Source organism: Macaca mulatta, chromosome 8 (genome assembly GCF_049350105.2).
Source record: "Macaca mulatta isolate MMU2019108-1 chromosome 8, T2T-MMU8v2.0, whole genome shotgun sequence".
NCBI lineage: Eukaryota > Metazoa > Chordata > Mammalia > Primates > Cercopithecidae > Macaca > Macaca mulatta.
In genome coordinates, this window is record NC_133413.1 from 19,627,864 (window position 1) to 19,650,808 (window position 22,945).

The 22,945-nt window shown below is 38.3% G+C and overlaps 1 protein-coding gene across 47 annotated transcripts in view; it reads left to right on the forward strand.

Moving 5' to 3' along the window:
• Positions 1-22,945, forward strand: part of PCM1 (pericentriolar material 1) — a 109,048-nt gene that overhangs the window by 67,687 nt on the left and 18,416 nt on the right. For 24 of the 47 annotated variants that reach the window (XR_013397105.1, XM_077943076.1, XM_077943088.1 and 21 more), the window contains 5 exons: positions 1,102-1,260; positions 2,981-3,117; positions 18,668-18,802; positions 21,735-21,932; positions 22,774-22,833. Coding sequence is in view for 45 of the 47 variants with exons in the window: in XM_077943076.1 (XP_077799202.1) it covers positions 1,102-1,260; positions 2,981-3,117; positions 18,668-18,802; positions 21,735-21,932; positions 22,774-22,833 (689 nt within the window). In the remaining 2 variants the exon portion in view is untranslated. Of the gene's footprint in view, positions 1-1,101; positions 1,261-2,980; positions 3,118-18,655; positions 18,803-21,734; positions 21,933-22,773; positions 22,834-22,945 lie in introns of all 47 variants that reach the window. The other 23 variants (XR_013397104.1, XM_077943074.1, XM_077943057.1 and 20 more) reach the window with 1 other exon arrangement.

Consider the following 22,945-nt stretch of genomic DNA (forward strand, 5'->3'; position numbering starts at 1 on the left):
AAGGAACTCTCAGGCATAACACATGGTTGGTTTTGTTTTGTTTTTTTTTTTCCTCTCCCATCAGCTGTAAAACAAAAGAGGTTTAGAGGGTTGCCAGACCCCAAAGGAGAAAAAACTCGAGTCCTAGACTTGGAAAGGAAATTTAAGGAAAAGAAAAATATATAGATACTTGATACATTTCTAGGCTGTGGCCAATCAAAAGATACCTGAGAATTCAGTCATTCTGCCATCCGGGGCACTTAGTTCATAAAATAATGTAAATGTCCTGTTACCCTAGTGTTTGTTCACGTGATGAGGAGAAGATTTAGATAATTTCAAAGGTATTTTTCCACTATAAAGAAAATGGCTTAGCCTTGCCCTGTCATTACATTTCTGCTGTTTGCCCAAACAAAAGTATTCCTTTTGCTTATTGTAATTATTGAGGACTCTGAGCCTTAGCTGACTTCTAAGTAAATACTTATTTGGGTCTGCATTGAGTTCATCCCATTACAGAGAAAAATGACTGTGTATAGCTGGCCAACCCTCTTCCCTTAGGTTGTCCCTCCCTTTCTGAGTTGCCAGAATACTTTGACTCCTATGTATTTTCTTTCATTTATTGATTTTTTTTTTTTCTTCTTACAACCCTGCACCACTAGCTGTGTCTGAAGTAGACATAGAATTGGGAAATTTCATTGATAGGCCTTTTTCTTACCTAATTTGCTTGTTTTAGGTTGCATTGTTTTCATCAGAATTTGCATGACATTTTGGAATTTACTTGTATTGTTTAAATGAAACAGCAAAATGTAGTGAAATGAATATGGGCTTCACAGTTTGATAACTAAGTTTAAAGCCCTGTTCCTACATTGAACTGTCTGTGAAACCTTGAGCAACTCACTTAGGTTTTCTGCGAATGAAAGTAATGTCATGTACTTTATAGGATTATTCTAAGGATTAAATAAGTTTGATAATGTATATGAAGTACTCAAGTAGTGTAGTGTGTAGAACTTGTTGAAGCTAATTTTCCTTCCTTTTGTTTGGACATTTTTTAATTAATGCATTTTGAGGAGTATATGAAAAAGTTCACTTTTACATACTCAGAAACTATTTTTGTTCCAAATACAGGTAACACCGTGATTCACTTAGATCAAGCATTAGCCAGAATGAGGGAATATGAGCGCATGAAGACTGAGGCTGAAAGTAACTCAAATATGAGATGCACCTGCAGGATTATTGAGGATGAAGATGGTGCTGATGCAAGTACTACAGTTAATAATTTAGAAGGTATATATTTTTGTTTTCAGTAGGTTTTGGGGGGAACAGGTGGTGTTTGGTTACATGAATAAGTTCTTTAGTGGTGATTTCTGAGATTTTGGTGCACCCATCACCTGAGCAGTATACACTGTAACCAGTGTGTAGTCTTTTATCCCTCATCCGCTTCCCACCCTTTTCCCTGAAACCCCAAAGTCCATTGTATCCTGCTTATGCCTTTGCATCCTTATACCTTAGCTACCACTTATGAGTAAGCATGTGCAATGTTTGGTTTTCCATTCCTGAGTTACATCGCTTAGATTAATGGTCTCCAACTCTATCCAGATAGCTGCGAATGCCATTACTTTGTTCCTTTTTATGGTTAAGTAGTATGCTGTGGTGTATAAATAAATATATGTATATATCTACACATACGTACATATACCACATTTTCTTTATCCACTCGTTGATTGATGGGCATTTGAGCTGGTTCCATATTTTGCAACTGCAGATTGTGCTGCTATAAACATGCTCATGCAAGTATCTTTTTCATATAATGACTTCTTCTCAGCAGATACCTAGTAGTAGGATTGCTGGATCAAATGGTAGATCTTCATACTGTTTTCCGTAGTGGTTGTACTAGTTTACATGCCAACCAGCACTGTCAAAGTGTTCCCTTTTTACCATGTCCACACTAAACGTCTCTTATTTTTTTATTTTTAAATTATGGCCATTCTTGCAGGAGTAGTATGGTATCACATTGTAGTTTGTGCTTTGATTTTCATTTCCCTGATAATTAGTGATTTTGAGCATTTTTTCATATGTTTGATGGCCATTTCTGTATCTTCTTTTGAGAATAGTCTATATCCTTAGCCTACTATTACTACTACTACTATTTTTTTTTTTTTTTAATCTGAGCACAGTCTTGCTCTGTTGTCCAGGCTAGAGTGCAGTCACACAACCTCAACTCACTGCATCTTCTGCCTGCCAGGCTGAACCGTGCCTCAGCCTCCCAAGTAGCAGGGATTATAGGCATGTGCCACCAAGCCCAGCTAAGTTTTGTATTTTTTAGTAGAGATGGGATTTCAGCATATTGTCCAGGCTGGTCTTGAACTCCTGGTCTCAAGTGGTCCGCCCACCTCGGCCTCCCAATGTGCTGGGATTACAGTTGTGAGCCACCACACCTGGCCTTAGCCCCCTTTTTGATGGGATTTTTTTTTCTTTTTTTCTTTTTTTTTTTTTTTTTTTTTGCTGATTTGAGTTCTTTGTAGATTCTGGGTATTAGTCCTTTGTCAGATGCATAGTTTACAAAGACTTTCTCACACTTTGTGGGTTGTCTGTTTACTCAGATGATTATTTCTTTTGCTGTGCAGAAACTTTTTAAGTTCCATCTGTTTATCTTTGTTTTTATTGCATTTGCTTTTGGGTTCTTGGTCATGACGTCTTTGCCTAAGTCAGTGTCTAGAAGGATTTTTCCAGTGTTATCTTCTAGAATTTTTGTGATTTCAGTTACTCGATTTAGAAGGTATATGTTTTATTGATTAGAAGTACTAATTCTGTATAAAAATTTTAAATATGTGATATAGTCGTTTTCTTACTACTTTAATTGATAGGGGTGCTAAAAGTACAAACATGTTTCTTTGTATTAGCATAAAATCAGAATTTAATATTCTTTAAATTTCAACATTAAGGCATATATGTATATATAATAGGCTTTTTTATGCTAATGTATCGTTTTCTTTTTAAAAATTAGAAACTCCCATTATTGAAAATCATAGTTCACAACAACCTGTAAGTGAAGTTTCTACCGTCCCATGTCCTAGAATTGATACTCAGCAGCTGGACCGGCAAATTAAAGCAATTATGAAAGAAGTCATTCCCTTTTTGAAGGTAAGCAGTTATTTTAAAAAATAAACAAAACTTTGTGTTTTGTTTTTTAATTCGTACAAAAGACCTTATTGTGATAAAGTTCAATGGTATAGGTAAACAAAAGAAAAAAAAACTATCACCCATAATTTTTTTACCCTGCCAACATTTTGCTTGCCGTACCAACATTCTGTAAACCTTTCAGTAATATTTTGTACACATGTGCATATTCTGCTTTTTTCATTTACTGTACCGTAAACTTCTTTCTAGATCATTATTTTTCTACTGCATTTTTTCAGGATTTATTACCTTTATTTTTATTTTATTTTATTTTTTATTTTTGTGAGTATTTAGTAGATGTATATATTTATGGGGTATGTGAAATAGTTTGATATAGGCATGCAATATGTAATAATCACATCATGGTAAATGGGGTATCCATCCCCTCAAGCATTTAACCTTTGTGTTGCATACAATCCAGTTATACTCTTTTATTTTTAAATGTATAAATTATTGACTGTAGTCACCCTATTGTGCTGTTAAATAATGCATCTTATTCATTCGTTCTACTTTTTGTACCCATTAACCATCTCCCCTATTCCCTACTGCCCTTCATAGCCTCTGGTAACCATCCTTGTACACTTCATCTCCATGAGTTAAATTGTTTTAATTTTTAGCTCCCACAAGTGAGAACAAAGACAAACAGAAAGAAGTTTGTCTTTCTGTGCCTGGCTAACTTCACTTAACATAATGACCTCCAGTTCCATCCACGTTGTTGCAGATGACAAGGTCTCATTATTTTTTATGACTGAATAGTACTCCATTGTGTGTATGTACCACATTTTCTTTATCCGTTCATCTGTTGATGGACACTTAGGTTGCTTCCAAATCTTGGTTGTTGTGAACAGCACTGCAACTAACATGGGTGTGCAGATACCCCTTTAATACACTGATGTCCTTTCTTTTCTGTATATACCCAGCAGTGGGATTGCTGGATCATATGATAGCTCTAGCTCTATTTTTAGTTTCTTGAGCAACTTCTAAACTGTTCTTCAGAGGGGTTGTACTAATTTACATTCCCACCAGCAGTGTATGAGAGTTTCCTTTTCTGGTGAGTTTCCACATCCTAACCAGCATTTGTTATTACCTGTCTTTGGGATAAGTGCCATTTTAACAGGTGAGATGATTTCTCGTTGTAGTTTTGATTTGCATTTCTGTGATCATGTTGAGAACCTTTTATATGCCTGTTTGCTATTTGTATGTGGACTTTTGAGAAATGTGTATTCAGATCTTTTGCACATTTTTAAATTAGATTATTAGATTTTTTCCTATAGAGTTGTTTGAACTCTTTATATAATGCTGGTTATTAATCCCTTGTCATATGGATGGTTTACACATATTTTCTCTCATTCTGTGGGTTGTCTTTTCACTTTGTTGTTTCTTTTGTTGTGCAGAAGCTTTTTAACTTGATGTGATCCCGTTTGTCTTCTTTTGCTTTGGTTGCCAGTGCTTGTGGGATATTACTCAAGAAATTTTTGCCTAGACCAATGTCCTGCAGAGTTTCCCCACTGTTTTCATATAGTAGTTTCATAGTATGAGGTCTTAGATTTATGTCTTTAATCCATTTTGATTTGACTTTTGTATATGGTGAGAGATAGAGGTCTAGTTTCATTCTTTTGCTTATGGATATCCATTTATCCCAACACCGTTTACTGTGAAGAGACTGTCTTTTCCCCAGTGTATGTTCTTGGCACCTTTGTTGAAAATGAGTTTATTGTAGGTATGTGCATTTGTTTCTGAGTTCTTTGTTCTATTGGTCTATGTGTCTGTTGTTTTTATGCCAGTACCATGCTGTTTTGGTTACTATAGCTGTGTAGTATAATTTGAAGGCAGGTAACGTGATTCTTCTAGTTTTGTTCTTTTTGCTCAGGATAGCTTTGTCTATTCTCAGCTTTTTTTGTGGTGCTATATAAATTTTAGGATTCTTTTTTCTAATTCTGTGAAGAATGTCATTGGTATTTTGATCACAATTGCATTGAATCTGTAGATTGCTTTGGGGAGTACAGACTTTTTTTTTTTTTAATACTTTAAGTTCTAGGGTACATGCGCACAGCGTGCAGGTTTGTTACATATGTATACATGTGCCATGTTGGTGTGCTGCACCCATTAACTCGTCATTTGCATTAGGTATATCTCCTAATGCTGTCCCTTCCCCCACACCCTCCCCACAATAGGACCCAGTGTGTGATGATCCCCTTCCTGTGTCCAAGTGATCTCATTGTTCAATTCCCACCTATGAGTGAGAACATGCGGTATTTGGTTTTCTGTTCTTGCGATAGTTTGCTGAGAATGATGGTTTCCAGCTGCATCTATGTCCCTACAAAGGACACGAACTCATCCTTTTTTATGGCTGCATAGTTTTCCATGGTGTATATGTGCCACATTTTCTTAATCCAGTCTGTCACTGATGGACATTTGGGTTGATTCCAAGTCTTTGCTATTGTGAATAGTGCCGCAATAAACATACGTGTGCGTGTGTCTTTATAGCAGCATGACTTACAATCCTCTGGGTATATCCCCAGTAAGGGGATGGCTGGGTCAAATGGTATTTCTAGTTCTAGATCCTTGAGGAATAAATTTCCCTCTACACACTGCTTTAAATGTGTCCCAGAGATTCTGGTATGTTGTACCTTTGTTCTTATTGGTTTCAAAGAACATCTTTATTTCTGCCTTCATTTCATTATGTACCCAGTAGTCATTCAGGAGCAGGTTGTTCAGTTTCCATGTAGTTGAGCGGTTTTGATTGAGTTTCTTAGTCCTGAGTTCTAGTTTGATTGCACTGTGGTCTGAGAGACAGTTTGTGATAATTTCTGTTGTTTTACATTTGCTGAGGAGTGCTTTACTTCCAACTACGTGGTCAATTTTGGAATAAGTGTGATGTGGTGCTGAGAAGAATGTATATTCTGTTGATTTGGGGTGGAGGGTTCTGTAGATGTCTTATTAGGTCCGCTTGGTGCAGAGTTGAGTTCAATTCCTGGATATCCTTGTTAACTTTCTGTCTCGTTGATCTTGTCTAATGTTGACAGTGGGGTGTTAAAGTCTCCCATTATTATTGTATGGGAGTCTCTAAGTCTCTTGGTAAGTCTCTAAGGACTTCCTTTATGAATCTGGGTGCTCCTGTATTGGGTGCATATATATTTAGGATAGTTAGCTCTTCCTGATGAATTGATCGCTTTACCATTATGTAATGGTCTTCTTTGTCTCTTTTGATCTTTGATGGTTTAAAGTCTGTTTTATCAGAGACTAGGATTGCAACCCCTGCTTTTTTTGTTTTCCATTTGCTTGGTAGATCTTCCTCCATCCCTTTATTCTGAGCCTATGTGTGTCTCTGCATGTGAGATGGGTCTCTTGAATGCAGCAAACTGATGGGTCTTGACTCTTTATCCAATTTGCCAGTCTGTGTCTTTTAATTGGACCATTTAGTCCATTCACATTTAAGGTTAATATTGTTATGTGTGAACTTGATCCTGTCATTATGATACTAGCTGGTTATTTTGCTCGCTAGTTGATGCAGTTTCTTCCTAGCATTGATTGACTTTACATTTTGACGTGTTTTTGCAATGGCTGGTACCTGTTGTTCCTTTCCATATTTAGTGCTTCCTTCAGGATCTCTTGTAGGGCAGGCCTGGTGGTGACAAAATCTCTAAGCATTTGCTTGTCTGTAAAGGATTTTATTTCTCCGTCACTTATGATACTTAGTTTGGCTGGATATGAAATTCTGGGCTTAAAATTCTTTTCTTTAAGAATGTTGAATATTGGCCCCCACTCTCTTCTGGCTTGGAGAGTTTCTGCCAAGAGATCTGCTGTTAGTCTGATGGGCTTCCCTTTGTGTGTAACCTGACCTTTCTCTCTGGCTGCCCTTAACATTTTTTCCTTCATTTCAACTTCGGTGAATCTGACAATTGTGTGTCTTGGAATTGCTCTTCTCGAGGAGTATCTTTGTGCCATTCTCTGTATTTCCTGAATTTGAATGTTGGCCTGCCTTACTAGGTTGGGGAAGTTCTCCTGGATGATATCCTGCAGAGTGTTTTCCAACTTGGTTCCATTTTCCCCATCACTTTCAGGCACACCAATCAGACGTAGATTTGGTCTTTTCACATAATCCCATATTTCTTGGAGGCTTTGTTCATTTCTTTTTACTCTTTTTTTCTCTACACTTCTCTTCTCGCTTCATTTCATTCATTTGATCTTCAGTTACTGATACTCTTTCTTCCAGTTGATCGAGTCGGTTACTGAAGCTTGTGCATTTGTCATGTAGTTCTTGTGTTATGGTTTTCATCTCTATCAGTTCTTTTAAGGTCTTCTCTGCATTGATTAGTTATCCATTCATCCATTCTTTTTTCAAGGTGTTTAGTTTCTTTGCGCTGGTTACGTAGTTCCTCCTTTAGCTCTGAGAAGTTTGATGGATTGAAGCCTTCTTCTCTCGACTTGTCAAAGTCATTCTCCGTCCAGCTTTGTTCCATTGCTGGTGATGAGCTGCATTCCTTTGGAGGGGGAGATGCGCTCTGATTTTTTGAATTTCCAGCTTTTCTGCCCTGCTTTTTACCCATCTTTGTGGTTTTATCTGCCTTTGGTCTTTGAAGATGGTGATGTACTGATGGGTTTTTGGTGTGGGTGTCCTTTCTGTTTGTTACTTTTCCTTCTAACAGTCAGGACCCTCAGCTGTAGGTCTGTTGGAGTTTGCTTGAGGTCCACTCCAGACCCTGTTTGCCTGAGTGTCATCAGCAGCAGAGGCTGCAGAAGATAGAATATTGCTGAACAGCGAGTGTTGCTGTCTGATTGTTGCTCTGGAATCTTCGTCTCAGGGGTGTACCCTGCCGTGTGAGGTGTGAGGTGTCGGTCTGCACCTAGTGGGGCATGTCTCCCAGTTAGGCCACTCGGGTCAGGGACCCACTTGAGCAGGCAGTCTGTCTGTTCTCAGATCTCAACCTCTGTGCTGGGATATCCACTGCTGTCTTAAAAGCTGTCAGACAGGGGCATTTACCTCTGCCGAGGTTTCTGCTGCTTTTTGTTTAGCTATGCCCTGTCCCCAGAGGAGGAGTCTATAGAGGCAGGCCGGCCTCCTTGAGCTGCGGTGGGCTCCACCCAATTCGAGCTTCCCAGTGGCTTTGTTTACGTACTTAGGCCTCAGCAATGGCGGGCGCCCCTCCTCAGCCTCACTGCCGCCTTGCAGTTAGATCTCAGATTGCTGTGCTAGCAATGAGGGAGGCTCCGTGGGCATGGGATCCTCTGGGCCAGGTGTGGGATATTATCTCCTGGTGTGCGCTGTTTGTTAAGACCCTTGGTAAGGCGTGGTATTCGGGTGGGAGTTACCCGATTTTCCAGGTGTTGTGTGTCTCAATTTCCTTTGGTTAGGAAAAGGAATTCCCTTACCCCTTGCGCTTCCCAGGTGAGGCGATGCCTCACCCTGCTTCAGCTCTCGCTGGTGGGGCTGCACCCATGGACCAGGGCCAACTGTCCGACATGCCCTATTGAGATGAACCCGGTACCTCAGTTGAAAATGCAGAAATCGCCTGTCTTCTGTGTCGCTCACGCTGGGAGCTGGAGGCTGGAGCTGTTCCTATTCCCAGACATTTTAAGAATACTGATTTTCCAATCCATGAACATGGAATATCTTTCCATTTTTGTGTCTTTTAAAATTTCTTTTCATCAGTGTTTTATAGTTTTCATTGTAGAGATCTTTCACTTATTTGGTTAATTCTTAGATATTTAATTTTATTTGTGTCTGTTGTAAATGAGATTACTGTTGGCATATGGAAATGCTGCTGATTTTTGTGTGTTGGCTTTATATGCTGCAACTTTACTGAATTTGTTGATCGGTTCTAATAGTATTCTTGTGGAGTCTTTAGGCTTTTCCAAGTATAAGATTATATATATTATAAACAAACAAGGATAATTTGATTCTTCCTTTCCAATTTGGATTCCCTTTATTTCTTTCTCTTGTCTGATTACTCTAGCTAGGACTTGCAGGACTATGTTGAATAACAGTGGTGAAAGTGGGCATCCCTATTGTGTTCCAGATCATAAAGGAATGGGTTTTAGTTTTTCCCCATTTTGTATAATATTAGCTGTGGGTCTGTTGTATATGGATTCTAGTATGTTGAGGTATGTTTCTTCTATACCCAGTTTTTTGAGGGCTTTTATCAGGAATCAGATGGTTTTTCAGCATTGGTTAAAATGATCATATGGGTTTTGTCCTTCATTCTGTTGACAATATATATTACAATGATTGATTTACCTATGTTGAACCATCCTTGCATCCCTGGGATAAATCCCACTTGGTCATGATGGATCGTCTTTTTAATGTATTGTTGAATTCCGAGGTATTGGTTGTAATGTCTCCCTTTTCATCTCTGATATTATTTGGGTTTTTTATCTTTTATTTCTTAGTCTGGTTAATGGTTTGCCAATTTTATGTATCTTTTAAAATACCAACTTTTTGTTTCGTTGCTCTTTTGTGTTTTCTTTATTTCAATTTCATTTATTTCTGCTTTGATCTTTATTATTTCTTCTGTTTTGGGTTTGGTTTGCTCATGCTTTTCTTGTTTTTTAACATGCATTATTGTTTTCATGTCTGTTACATATATTCTTTTGGATTTGAGGTTACCATGAGGATAGCAAATACTGTCTTGTAACCCAGTATTTTAAACTGATAACACTGACTGCATAAACAAACAAGCTAACAAAATGAAAACTCATGTAAATGTTAACTTTGTTCCCCTGCTTTTTAACTTTTTGTTGTTTCTCTTTATATCTTATTGCACTATGTCTTGAAAAGTTGTTGTAGTACTATTTTTGATTGGTTTTATATTGATAATATATATTTTATATTGATATATATGTATTTGATTTTATATTGATCATCATTTTGTCTTTCCACTTAAGAGTAGTTTACACACCACAATTACAGTGTTATAATATTCTGTGTACTTTCTATTACTGGTGAGTTTTGTACCTTCACATGATAACTTACTGCTCATTAATGTCTTCTTTTAGACGGAAAGAAAGTATTTAATATTTAGTATTTCTTGTCAGACAAGTCTGGTGTTGATGAAATCCCTCAGCTTTTGTCTGGGAAGGTATTTCTCCTTCATGTTTGAAGGATATTTTTTCTGGATGTACTATTCTAGGGTAAAAGTTTTCTTCCTTCACCACTGGAAATATGTCATGACACTGTCTCCTGACCTGTAAGGATTCTAGTGACAAGTCTACTGTCAGATATATTGGAACTCTATTATATGTTGTTTCTTTTCTCTTGCCGCTTTTAGGGACCTTTATCCTTCATGTTTGCGAGTTTGATTATTAAATGCCATGAGATAGTCTTGTTTGAATTAAACTATCTTGGTTTTCTGTAACCTTCTTGTACTTGAATGTTGTTAATCTTTCTACCTATCTCTCTCTACCCCCTCTTTAAGGCCAATAACTTAGATTTGTCCTATAGAGGTTATTTTCCAGATCCTGTAGGTGTGCTTTATTGTTTTTTATTTTTTTTCTTTTGTCTCCTCAAATTGTGTTTTCAAAGAGCCTATCTTCAAGCTAATTATTTAGCTTGATCAATTCTATTAAGAGATTGATGCATTCTTTAGTATGTCAGTTGCGTTTTTCAGCTCTAGAATTTCTGCTTGATTCTTTTAAATTATTTCAATCTGTTTGTTAAATTTATCTATGAATACAGAATTCTGAATTCCCAGCCAGGTGCTATGGCTTACACCTGTGATCCCAGCACTTTGGGAGGCCGAGGCGGGTGATCACTTGAGGTCAGGAATTTGAGAGCAGCCTGGTCAACACAGTGAAACCGCGCGTCTACCACAACATACAAAAAAAAAAATAGCTGGACATGGTGGTACGCACCTATAATGATGGCTACTCGGGAGGCTGAGGCAGGAGAATCGCTTGAACCCGGGAGGTGGAGGTTGCAGCGAGCCAAGCTTGTGCCACTGCACTCTAGCCTGGGTGACAGAGCAAGGCTCCGTCTGAAAAAAAAAAAAATCTGAATTCCCTTCCTATCTTGAATTTCTTTGAGTTTCCTCAAAACAGCTATTTTGAATTCTCTGTCTGAAAGGTCACATCTCTCTGTTTCTCCTGGATTGGCCACTAGTGCCTTATTTGGTCCCTTTGTTGAGGTCATGATTTTCTGTATGACCTTGATGCTTGTGGATGTTTGTCGGTGTCTGGGCATTGAGAGTTAGATATTTTTTGTAGGCCTCACAGTTTGGGCTTGTTTGTGCCATTTTTCTTGGGAAAGCTTTCCAGGTATTCAAAGGGACTTGGGTCCCAAGCCCAAAAACACTGTGGTTTTTGCAGACTCGTAGAGGTGTACCACTTTGGTGATTTTGGATAAGATCCAGAATAATTCTCTGAATTACCAGGCGGAAACTTTTGTTCTCTTCCTTTATTTTTTCTCAAATAAATGGAATCTCTGTTATGAAATGCCTGGAGCTGGAGATGGGGTGATGGAGGCACCTGTATGGTGACTACCCCTGGGACTATGCTGGGTCATACCTAAAGCCAGCACAGCACAGCACTGGGGCTTGCCCAAGACCCTCTGTAACCGCTACCTGGCTACCGCCTAAATTCGCTCAAGGCCCTAGGGCTCCTACCATTAGCGGGTGGGGAAGCCAGCCAGGTTTGTGTCTTTCCCTTCAGGGCAGTGAGTTCCCCCAGGTCCCTATTGGGTCCACAGATTCCGTCCTTGAGCTTAGACATCTACCTGGTATTCTGTCCTTCTGTGGCTAAACTGGCCTTAAAGCCACAAGACAAAGTCCTTCCCACTCTTACCTCTGCTTTCCATAGGCAGCAGAGCCTCTCCTGGTGGCTTCCACCACCACCACCGGCCCATGAGTTCTGCTAACATTCATTTAAAGCCCAAGGGCTTTTTAGTCAGCTTGTGGTGAATGCTGCCAGGCCTGGGACTCACCCTTCAGGGCAGTGGGCTCTCCTCTGGCCCAGGGCAGGTGCCAAGTTCTTGAATTGTGCATCCCAAGAGCCTGCTTAGTGCTCTACCCCAGTGTGATCGCACTGGTACCTCAGGTGCCAGACAAAGTCCCCTTTTTCCTCTCCTTTTCTCAAGCAGAAGGAATCTTTCACCATAGCCACCACAGCTCAGTATACGTTGGGCCTCACCTGAAGCCAGAACATCTCTGAGTCTCACCCAAGGCCCGTGGCATACTACATGGGTGTCACTGTCAGTTATTCAAGGTCCAAAGCCTCTTGAGTCAGCAGGTTAAGATTAAGCCAAGATTAAGCCTTCCAGGACTGGGTCCTTCCCTTTAAGGCAGTGGATTTCCTTTTGGGCCAGAGTGTGTCTAAAAATGTCATCTTGGAGCTAGGGCCTGGAATGGGGACCTCACGACTCTGCCTGTGTCCTGCTGTAGCTGGAGCTGACCTGGTATGCAAGATGCAACACAAAGTCCTTTTTATTCCTTGCTCTCGTCTCCTGAAGCAGAAGGAGTCACTTGCACTGCTGCAGTCAGTGCTGCCTGGGGTTGGAGGAAGGGTGGCGTCAGCAATTCAAGACAGTCTTTCCTACCCTCTTTAGTGCCCCTTTCAGCAATACGACGTTAAAAGCAAGTACCATCATTACTCACCTGTTTTTATTCTTATTATGGTGCTTTTTTTGGTGTGTAGTAGTTAAAATTTGGTGTTCCAGAAGGGGAAGATGATTGGTAGAGGCTTCTGTTCTGCCATCTTGCTCCGCCCCTGTCTTTTTTTTTTTTTTAATGGTTCCACAACATTCATTCCAAAATATTTATAAAATGCCTACTTAATGCCAGGTTTGGCAGACCTAGCAGTGAACAAGGCCTTTGCTCTCATGGAGCTTGCATGCTAGAGTAGGAATATAGACTGAAGTAACATAAGTAAATATAAGACATTTAAGTAACTGTATATCAGGTAATGATACGGGCCATGCACATAATTAAAATTTGACAATATGATGGTGTCTGTTTTATATTGGGTGATCAGGGAAAGCTTCTAATAAGGGAACATTTAAGCAGAGACATGACTAAGGAGCCAGTGTAAACCAGGATCATTCCAGACAGAGTGCAATGGCCTTAAGGTAGGAATTAGCTTCACATGTTGAAGGAAGTAGAGGGAAAGCCTATATGGTTGGAGGATATTTGTATGAGACTAAGTTGAAAGGGAGGCGAGGGCTAATTGTGTAAAGTATTACAGGCCATGATTAGAAGTTTGGACTTTGCTCAAAGTTTGAAGGGAAACTCCTAGAAGGTTTTAAGCAGGAGAGAAACTAAGTCTGCTTTGTTTTTAGAAAATTGATTATAAGGGGGTCAGGAGCGCAGTGAGACCAGAAGAGAAATGATAACGGCTTAGATTCGGGTGGTGTAAAGAAATACATAATTGGGATATAGTTAGGAAATCAGTAGGTCCTACTAATGGTTAGAGTGTCGGGAGATAGAGAAAACTGGCTGGGAGGAAATACGATTTACTGAAATGAAGAAGGCTTGGGAGAAGGGGGAGATGAAGAGTTCTTTTTTGGTGGGGGGGGGCGGTGGTTTGAAACAGAGGGTCACTCTGTTACCCAGGCTGGAATGCAGTGGCGCGACCTCGGCTTACTGTAACCTCTGCCTCCTTGGTTTAAGTGATTCTCCTGCCTCAGCCTCCCAAGTAGCTGGGACTACAGGTGCGTGCCACCATGCCTGGCTTATTTTTGTATTTTTAGTAGAGATGGTGTTTCCCTATGTTGACCATGCTGGCCTTGAACTTGTGACCTCAAGTGATGCACCCGCCTGGGCCTCCCAAAGTGCTGGGATTATAGGCTCGAGCCACCGTGCCAGCCGAGAGTTTTATTTTGGACTTTAAAATTGAACTTTTAGACAACCAGAGAGCAGTCAAGTAGTCATTTGGTTACTCAGCGAATTCCAGGCACAGCTGGAGATAGACATAAGGTAGTTCATAGCATGTAGCTGCTGCCTAAAGCCAGGTCATTTGATGTGAGAATAGACAGAGGCCTTCAACTGGGATGTGGGACCAGGTGATTCAGCATTTGTAAGTTGTACAAAAGCAGAGCCAGAGTTGACCAAGAAGGACTGCAAGGAGTTATGTTGATGGCTGCTATGAGGTCAAGTAGTCATAGAATACAATTTTCTATTAATTAATTTTTCAGTCCCTATTGTTAAATATTTGTGTTTATTCTGGTTTCTTTTCCACTATTATAAACACTTCTTCAATGATTGAGGACAATCTGTTTACTTTTGTTTCTTTAGAAACAATTTTTAGACACAAAATTTTTAGTTCAAAGGTCATAAACATTTTTAAAGCTTTTGAGACATGCTAAATTGTCCTTCAGAGAAACTAACCAGTTTATATTTCCATCAACATTGAAAGTGTCAGACTGGTAAGCAGTACTGTTAATTTTATTTAATAACATTGATCAGGGCAGATGGAGACGTGCAACAAATGGAATAGGAAGACAGGACTTCTGAGATGGCACTCATTACATTCTAATTTAAAATGGAAATTTTAACAATTAGAAGTGAAAAGTAATTGTTATCTTTTCATCCAGATATGGTAAACTACAAAATACATTGTCACTGGGCTAGTTTCGTATAACGTACTCATACTTCTCTTGGTAAGACATGTACCACAGAGAATTGCTTTCAGTGTGCTTATATTTCTTCCCTCAGCAGAAGTAATTGCTTTTTTTGAAATGTTTTGAGAGAAGAGAGATCTTTGAGAAAGCACATGTACAAACTGCTTTCTCTGAAGATACAGCAGAGTATCTGACTTTACAACAGAGGAAAAAGTCAGCTGATAGTGTCCAGATTATTCCATCTAAAAACAGAAACACTTAGCCTTGTTCTGGGCAATTGCAATAGTTCCTAAATGGCCTTACTGTCCTTTTGCTGCTGCTTCTAACCTTTCAACCCTCCTAGTAGAGTTGTTAGCACTTCTAAGGCCTTGGCACTTGCTAATACCTCTACCTGGAATGCTCTTCCTTCAGATACCTACCTGCATGGCTTGTTCTCTTGAACTCCTCAAGTGTTTGGTCAAATGTTAACTGTTGCTGAGTAAACCTCTCCCTTATCCTTTACCTGCTTTCCTTTACCTTCATAATGCTTGCATGCCACCTTTCACCTATGTAATATTTATCTGCCTCTCCATACTAAAATACAAGATCCATGACGTCTGAGATGTTGATCTCTTTTGGTCACTGTCCGAAAATAATAACTGCACATCGTAGACACTCAGTAAACATTAATGAATTAATAAATGACTGGACTCTTCAACCCTCAACTGTAGTTGAGCTCTTTAGACTCTGTAAGTGTGAAAACAGCTGACCCATAGGATAAAGACCAGGTTCAGTATCACTCACAAAACCTTTTACAGCATGGTCTGGTCTCTTAAACCTTGTGTCCTACTTGACATGATTGAAAAAGGCACATCACCCACATTGCGTCTTTTACGGAGAATGACCTTCTCCTCTTCCTCTGTCAGTTTCTCCTGTTTTTCAGGAGCCAGTGCAAATGTTGTTGCATGTGTTTACAGGCAGAATTCCTTCCTCTCTTCACTCTACCTGAGATACTGGGTTCATGCCTTCATTATAGCGCTTATGACAAAGGATCATAATTACTTGTATCTCCTCCCTAGAATAGTATCTCATAGTACCTACAGCCAAGAAGTACTTAAGATACTGGATAAAAAGAATTTGAGGGATAAGGCATAAATATATCAGTTTTACCAACTGTTCTGTGAATTTATTTCCTGTTACTTATAAATCTATGTATATATTTACCTTCCATAAAAGAATATACTTATACATTTTAAGAATGTAGATTTTTAAAATAGATTTTTATCTCAGAGTTTGAAACCATTGCCTCAAGTGAATTGATTTAAATTTTCTCGGTTGTTGCTTGCTTTCATCTTAGGCCAAAATTTTAGCATTAATAGTACAATAAATACTTGTAAACATGTCTTTTAAAAACTAAATTAGGTATAATTGTAGTAATATGTATTTGATATATACAGTTATTTTATAAGGGTTAAAAAAAACTGAATGATTTATCTTTATGCTTAGGGAGTGTAGCCTTCAATTAGGAAATTGATTGTTTTTACTATTTTGTGTCTGATTTGATGGAAAAATTATGTAAGTTACATATTATCTGCTCAGAAACTGTCATATAATAAAATATTTAATACTTGAGCAAAATAGAAATCACCTTGATTTTCTGAAATGTTTAAAAAGTCTTGAATTTAAAAGCATTACATTTTTTTTAAAGTGATTTTTCTTAAATGTCTAAGATGTTAGGAAATTAATGGTATTTTAGCTGGCTAAATTGGCTAGTGACACTCTTTAATAGGTTTTCCACTTGACCTTTTAAGCGCTACTGGCATTTCTAGAGTTACCTAAAACACAAGACTTATCTTGTTACCTTGTTTAAAATCTAAATTGTTCCTCCTCACTTTACCTGTATAGCCCTGATTTAAGTGATTTCGTTTCATGAGGAAATGAAATAATAAATAATTTAGCATTTCAAAAAGTTTCTGAGGCAAGTAAACAGAGTAGAACTAATAATCTGATTTTAACTATTTATGATGTCTCATTTCACTTCAAATCTTGAGTTTTTTTGTAGGACTGTAGAACTTTTTTTGTTAATTATGCCCAGGCAGCATTATACCCAGTCACCTGAGTTAGACTTCTTGACTCTCTTTATGCCATTACTAGTGAGTCAAAAATGTGTTCTTCTCCTTTGGGTCATCAGTTTCACTTCACTTTCTTCTTTCCAGTAGCATAACCTAAATTCATGTTCTTACCTTTTGCTTAGACTACCTGTCTTAATAGGCATGAAGTAGGCATGAAGTGCATTTTTACTAAGCCATATCCTACCCAAACTCCTTAGTCTTCAAGCGGCTTCACCGCTGGATCTGGTGTGCTTTCCCATCCTAGCTACTCTCCATCTAGGTACATTCACTTCACATTATTCAGCATTTCCCGTATCTACTTTTACTTTTTCACATATTAGCCGTTTGTACAAGTTGTCTTATCTATCCAAGATGTAAAATACTTTAACTCTTTTCTGCCTGACTGAAATATTTCTTCAAAAATATTTGTTGTTGTCTCCAATATGCTCCTATAGCTCCTTAGAGCACCTGGTGGGTGCTTTTAAAAAATATTTATGGCCGGGCGCGGTGGCTCAAGCCTGTAATCCCAGCACTTTGGGAGGCCGAGACGACCGGATCACGAGGTCAGGAGATCGAGACCATCCTGGCAAACACAGTGAAACCCCGTCTCTAATAAAAAATACGAAAAAACTAGCCGGGCGAGGTGGCGGGTGCCTGTAGTCCCAGCTATTCAGGAGGCTGAGGCAGGAGAATGGCGTGAACCCGGGAGGCGGCTTGCAGTGAGCCGAGATCGCGCCACTGCACTCCAGCCTGGGCGACAGAGCAAGACTCCGTCTCAAAATATATATATATATATTTTTTTTTAATTGTTCAGTAAGTAATGTCTTCTGTGAGCCACTGTATTTTGTGATAAATGAGAATCCCTGCAGTTAAAAAAGTGTTATCTACCAGACAGCACAGAGCTTATTGTGATTATTTATGTACATATCTGACTCCTGCATTAGTATTTGACTCTCTGAAGACAGGTAGAGTTTGTTTTTTTTTTAGTCACCTGTCTTGACACATACATTATTTTAAATGAGCTTAAGTCTGAGAAGGGACCTTGAACATCATCTAGTTTGGCTCCCTTATTTTGTAAATTTTATGGGGTGGGGAGAAAACTGAACTGAAAAAGATTATAGGATTTGCTTAAATGGATTTACAAGAAGAAGAAGGATTAGAACCTTGAGATTACTTGATATGGATGATTTATGGGGTTGACCTCAGAAACTTAACCGTGATTCATATTATTTTGTAGCTCACACCTGTTTCTTAAGAAAGTTTAAGAAGAGACGCTTGACTGAAGCGATTTGTTAAGAAAGTAGCAAGGGGGTGATGTTAACCCTCAAGACATTCCAGAATGTCGAAAGATACTTTTAGTTGTTGAGGTGGTGTAGGGAGGAGGTGTTACTGGCATCTAGTGGGTAGAGGCCAGGATGATGCTAAATATCCTGCAATGCACAGGATGTCAATAATGCGAAGGTTGAGAAACCCTGAGTTAGAAAATAATAGGGAATTGGGTAGAAGGTGAGTATGCTTGTAAGAGTATTTGAAATTAACTGAAAACAGAAAGATTGGCAAAATGGAAGCTGTAGCATGAATAGTTCTCCTTAAGGTATAGAAAGGTACAGAAAGGAAGTGGTGAAAAGTACTGGATCAGCCAGTTCTTTTACTGGCTTATCATCTGCTTTCATGGGTCAAAATTGCCAAACCTCTCAATGTGTATGAATAAAGTAGGAGTTTGGCTTTTCTTATGAATATTTCTAAACGGGTATCTGAAAATTGAGGAGCATCTGTGCAAGAAAATTAAAAATTAACATTTTATATTATGTGGATTGATTTTCTTTTTTTAAACAATAGGTAAGTTTATATTCTAACCAACTAGGATTTTTCTCAGGAGCACATGGATGAAGTATGCTCCTCGCAACTTTTAACTTCAGTAAGGCGCATGGTTTTGACCCTTACCCAGCAAAATGATGAGAGCAAAGAGTTTGTAAAGTTCTTTCATAAACAACTTGGAAGTATATTACAGGTAAGAGTTTATACTTGTATGATTTACCAATATGTACTATGTGGTAAGGTTTTTGTGGGGGGCGGGGGCACAGTGAGGCCTTTTCTTGCATTGTACAATTTATTCAGGTGGACATCCAATCTAGCATCCATTTGGGATGATGTTTTAATACTTTTTAGGTTGTCACTTGGTTAAAATAATATTGTATTATTAGGCCCTGTTAGTATCTTCATTTAATTTGGTCATGTCTAAGGCATATCTCTTACAAGCTTTTATTGGTTTGGTTTATCTTCTCAATGAAAACGTTTTTAGTTTGAAATGTTTAGAAAGTATTCTGTGACTGTTTCTAAAATAATTGGTAAAGTAATTTGACTAATCTGGGAAATTTCGGAAGCCAGAGACCAGCTGGTTGTAGAGACTTTTTAGGCTGTATCAGTACGCTTAAATTATAGTAAGTCAGTAACTGGGGGAGAATTTGCCTACTGGGAGACATTTAGCAGTGTCTGCAGACATTTTGTTTATCAGAGCAAGTGGTGTGAAGAAGGTAGGGAGGGCTGAGAGGAGGCCAGGTACTGGCAACTAATGGGTGGAGACCAGGAAGAATCTTGATAAACATTTGACAGTACATGGGACAGTCCCCCACAACAAAGTATTATCTGGTCCTAAATGTCAGTAGGGCCAAGGTTGAGAAATCCCATGTTAGTGTTAATAAAATTACCTTGTTTATTCCTTATGACAAACATCTTTATGTTTACCCGAGTATTTTCCCATTGAGACAGTTCAGTGATACGTATTTTTACTCTACATTAGGTGACACATTTTTCTTTTCGTCTTTATTACAAAATTTTCTAATGAAACTTTGCCTTGTTTCTTATTTCTTTGTTTAAACTGGTTTTAGATAATCGGTATTAACTTTTTCCTTGGGCTTGATGCAAATTTATATCGCTGTAATTTTCCATTTTGTTAGTATTAAGACTAAAGTATAAATTGTCCTGGCCCCATTAGTACTAATTAGTAATTAGTACTAATAGATAATTTATAAGGACTATAAGACATCAGTGGTGTTGTGCATTGTAGGAACCTCCATTTTAGAATAACACTAAAAGATAAATAATCATTTAAATATTTTTTATTAAGATCCATGTAGCCCTTCCTCAGTTTTGCCTTCTATGATAATTGTGGGTAGATCCCAAAGCATTAATTTGGAAATAAGACTTTTTTTCTCAGTCTGAGGTTTGACTGCTTTTCTTTTATCCCATTCTTGATTTTTCCACAAGAGGACATACATGAAGAATAAAAGTAAATTTATATTAAATATTGCCCAGAGTGTTGAAAAATTTTTATGAGCTAGAGCTTAAATTACCGTCTTCTACATTTTTCCTTCTGAAACCCGTTCAGGATTTTTTTTCCCACAGAGCACCCAGCATATGTACGTTTTTACCATAATTGTACTAGATAAGATAGTCTTTTGGTGGGAGAGAGGGTTAGGCATTGAACATCATAGTTGTTTGCCTGTTTGCTAAATAGTGTAGTCCATATTTTTAGAAAGAAAAAGAGGAGTGGTTTTACTAAAAATGTTTAGAGTATACTTATTTGAAGATTCTCAACCTAAAATAATCAAAAGGGTCAGAATCTACTTAAAGAGAGTTGATTCAAGCGCAATGTGTGAGGGATAGCTGCCTGGGAAGCACAGATTCCAAAGAATAGACATCAGCAGTTTGGGATCATTATATCAGGGGTCCCCAACCCCCAGGCTGGTGAGCAGCAGGCGAGTGAGCAAAGCTTCGTCTGTATTTACAGTTGCTCCTCATGGCTCTCATTACTGCCTGAGCTCCACCTCCTGTAAGATCAGCAGCAGCATATTAGATTCTCATAGGAGAGTGAACCCTTCTGTGAACTGCACGTGTGAGGGATCTAGGTTACATGCTCCTTATGAGAATCTAATTCCTGACCTGTCACTGTCTCCCATCACCCCCAAATGAGATCATCTAGTTGCAGGAAAATAAGCTCAGGGCTCCCACTGATTCTACATTATGGTGAGTTGTATAGTTATTTCACTATATGTTACAGTGTAATAAAGGGCATAATCAATGTAATGTGCTTGAATCATTCTGAAACCTTCCCCCAACCTATGTTTGAGGGAAACATTGTCTTCCGTGAAACCAGGTCCTGGTGCCAGAAAGGTTGGGGACTGCTAATTTATCTGGAGAGAGTTTAGGGAAGCTTAACAGAATTTCATCATCTTTCTATATAAGGCTTAATGCATAGTAAAGGAGGCAGTTAATCGGTAACAAAGATCAGTGGTTAGAAGGCAGGAGGTCTGGTCTCTGATGTCTCCTAGTCATTTACAGAACAAGAACAATGAGGAAGAGAGTTAATGTATTGTCTAAGGAGAAATCACCAACGTTCAAGTTGCCAGGGCTTAATTTCCTCCTTGATATAATATAAATGTAGAGGGTCTTGAAATCCTGTTTTCTTTTACATGATCCTGTATATCAACTTGAATAGAACTTAAGTTTACTTTTGAAGAAAAATTTAAATTAGAATGGTTGGCTTAAGTAAAGAAGGAATCTTTAAAAGTATACTAATGGTACATTTAGAGGTGGAAGATTTTGTCTTTTCCTTTTATAGCACTTACACATATACTACAGCAATAAATAGTATCTCCTGTACTGTCAGGGAGCTTTCTGGTATCAGAAATCCCTGTCTGAATACATTTGTGCCCAGCAGTTACATCAAATAGTGACTAAATATAGATGACCATGTATGTCCTTCCCTTGTATATACTCTTTAAGCAGGACTAACAACATTCCTACTTAGTAATATAGCAGTATTCTTTACTAATACTAACCTATCTTTCCTTAGTAATCATAAACATTAGTTTTAAGTTTTTCAGTACTTAAAAGTAATTGAAGTTCACTCTCTTTAAATTACTTGGTTTATGTTTAAATAGGATTCACTGGCAAAATTTGCTGGCAGAAAACTGAAAGACTGTGGAGAAGATCTTCTTGTAGAGATATCTGAAGTGTTGTTCAATGAATTGGCTTTCTTTAAGCTTATGCAAGATTTGGATAATAATAGTATAACTGTTAAACAGAGATGCAAAAGGAAAATAGAAGCAGCTGGAGTGATACAGTCTTACGCCAAAGAGGTAGATCACATTCATTTTGATTTTAGGATAATTGGCACATAAATACAGTTCTTAATCATTATTATTAACTGAAATCACATTTTACCTCAGCAAAAGTAGTTGTTTTTTGTAATACCAGTTAATCACATTATAAGTCATTACATATGCTAGTCACTTATGGAATTTGAGGAGTAACAGCAGTTGCTCAAGATCAGGAATGCAGACAGAAATTGATGTTAAATGTACATTGTCAGATAATTGTCAGATAACTAGTTCACATTACTGTCCTGTATTCAGGTCTCAAAAGAGGAGAGGAGGACTGGGATCTGGTCCTGGAACAGACCCAGCTGCCTGCCATGGTTGTTATCAATCCCTGTAGATTCTTGGAGAATATGCATTACCCAGAGGTCACTCCCAGTTAACACAAATGCTTATTAGTTAGGGCTTTGGTTTTACATCCCTGTAGTTTGTTCTACCTTGTCAAATTAATTTTGATCACGTGAGATTGGATGACTATTCTGCCTCAACTTGAGGCATACCAGGAAGCCTTTTCCTGACCCTCTTTTATGAGAAGGAAATAAGCCAAGACCCAAATAGAAAGAGATGGCTCTTTTTCCTTACAATCTAAAGTAGACGAAATCAAGCTATCCATTTCACACTTTTCATGATATTTATTTTCTGGATATAAATAAATTTTAGACATTGCTAAGAGCTTAAAAGCATGATACTGTAATAAATGATTAGAAAGTAATACAGGATAGGCTCAGGTCTATAATCCCAGTACTAGACATGAGAACTGCTAAATATGTAAGTATGTGTCTAAGTATATTGCTAAATTCTGTGTAATTGGTTTGTTTTAAAGGCCAAAAGGATTCTTGAAGATCATGGCTCACCTGCTGGAGAGATTGATGATGAAGACAAAGTATGTGCTAATTAATTTTTGCCTAAAAATATGGCCGGGCAGTGTCTGAAGCCTGTAATCCCAGCACTTTGGGAGGCCAAGGCGGGTGGATCATGAGGTCAGGAGTTCCAGA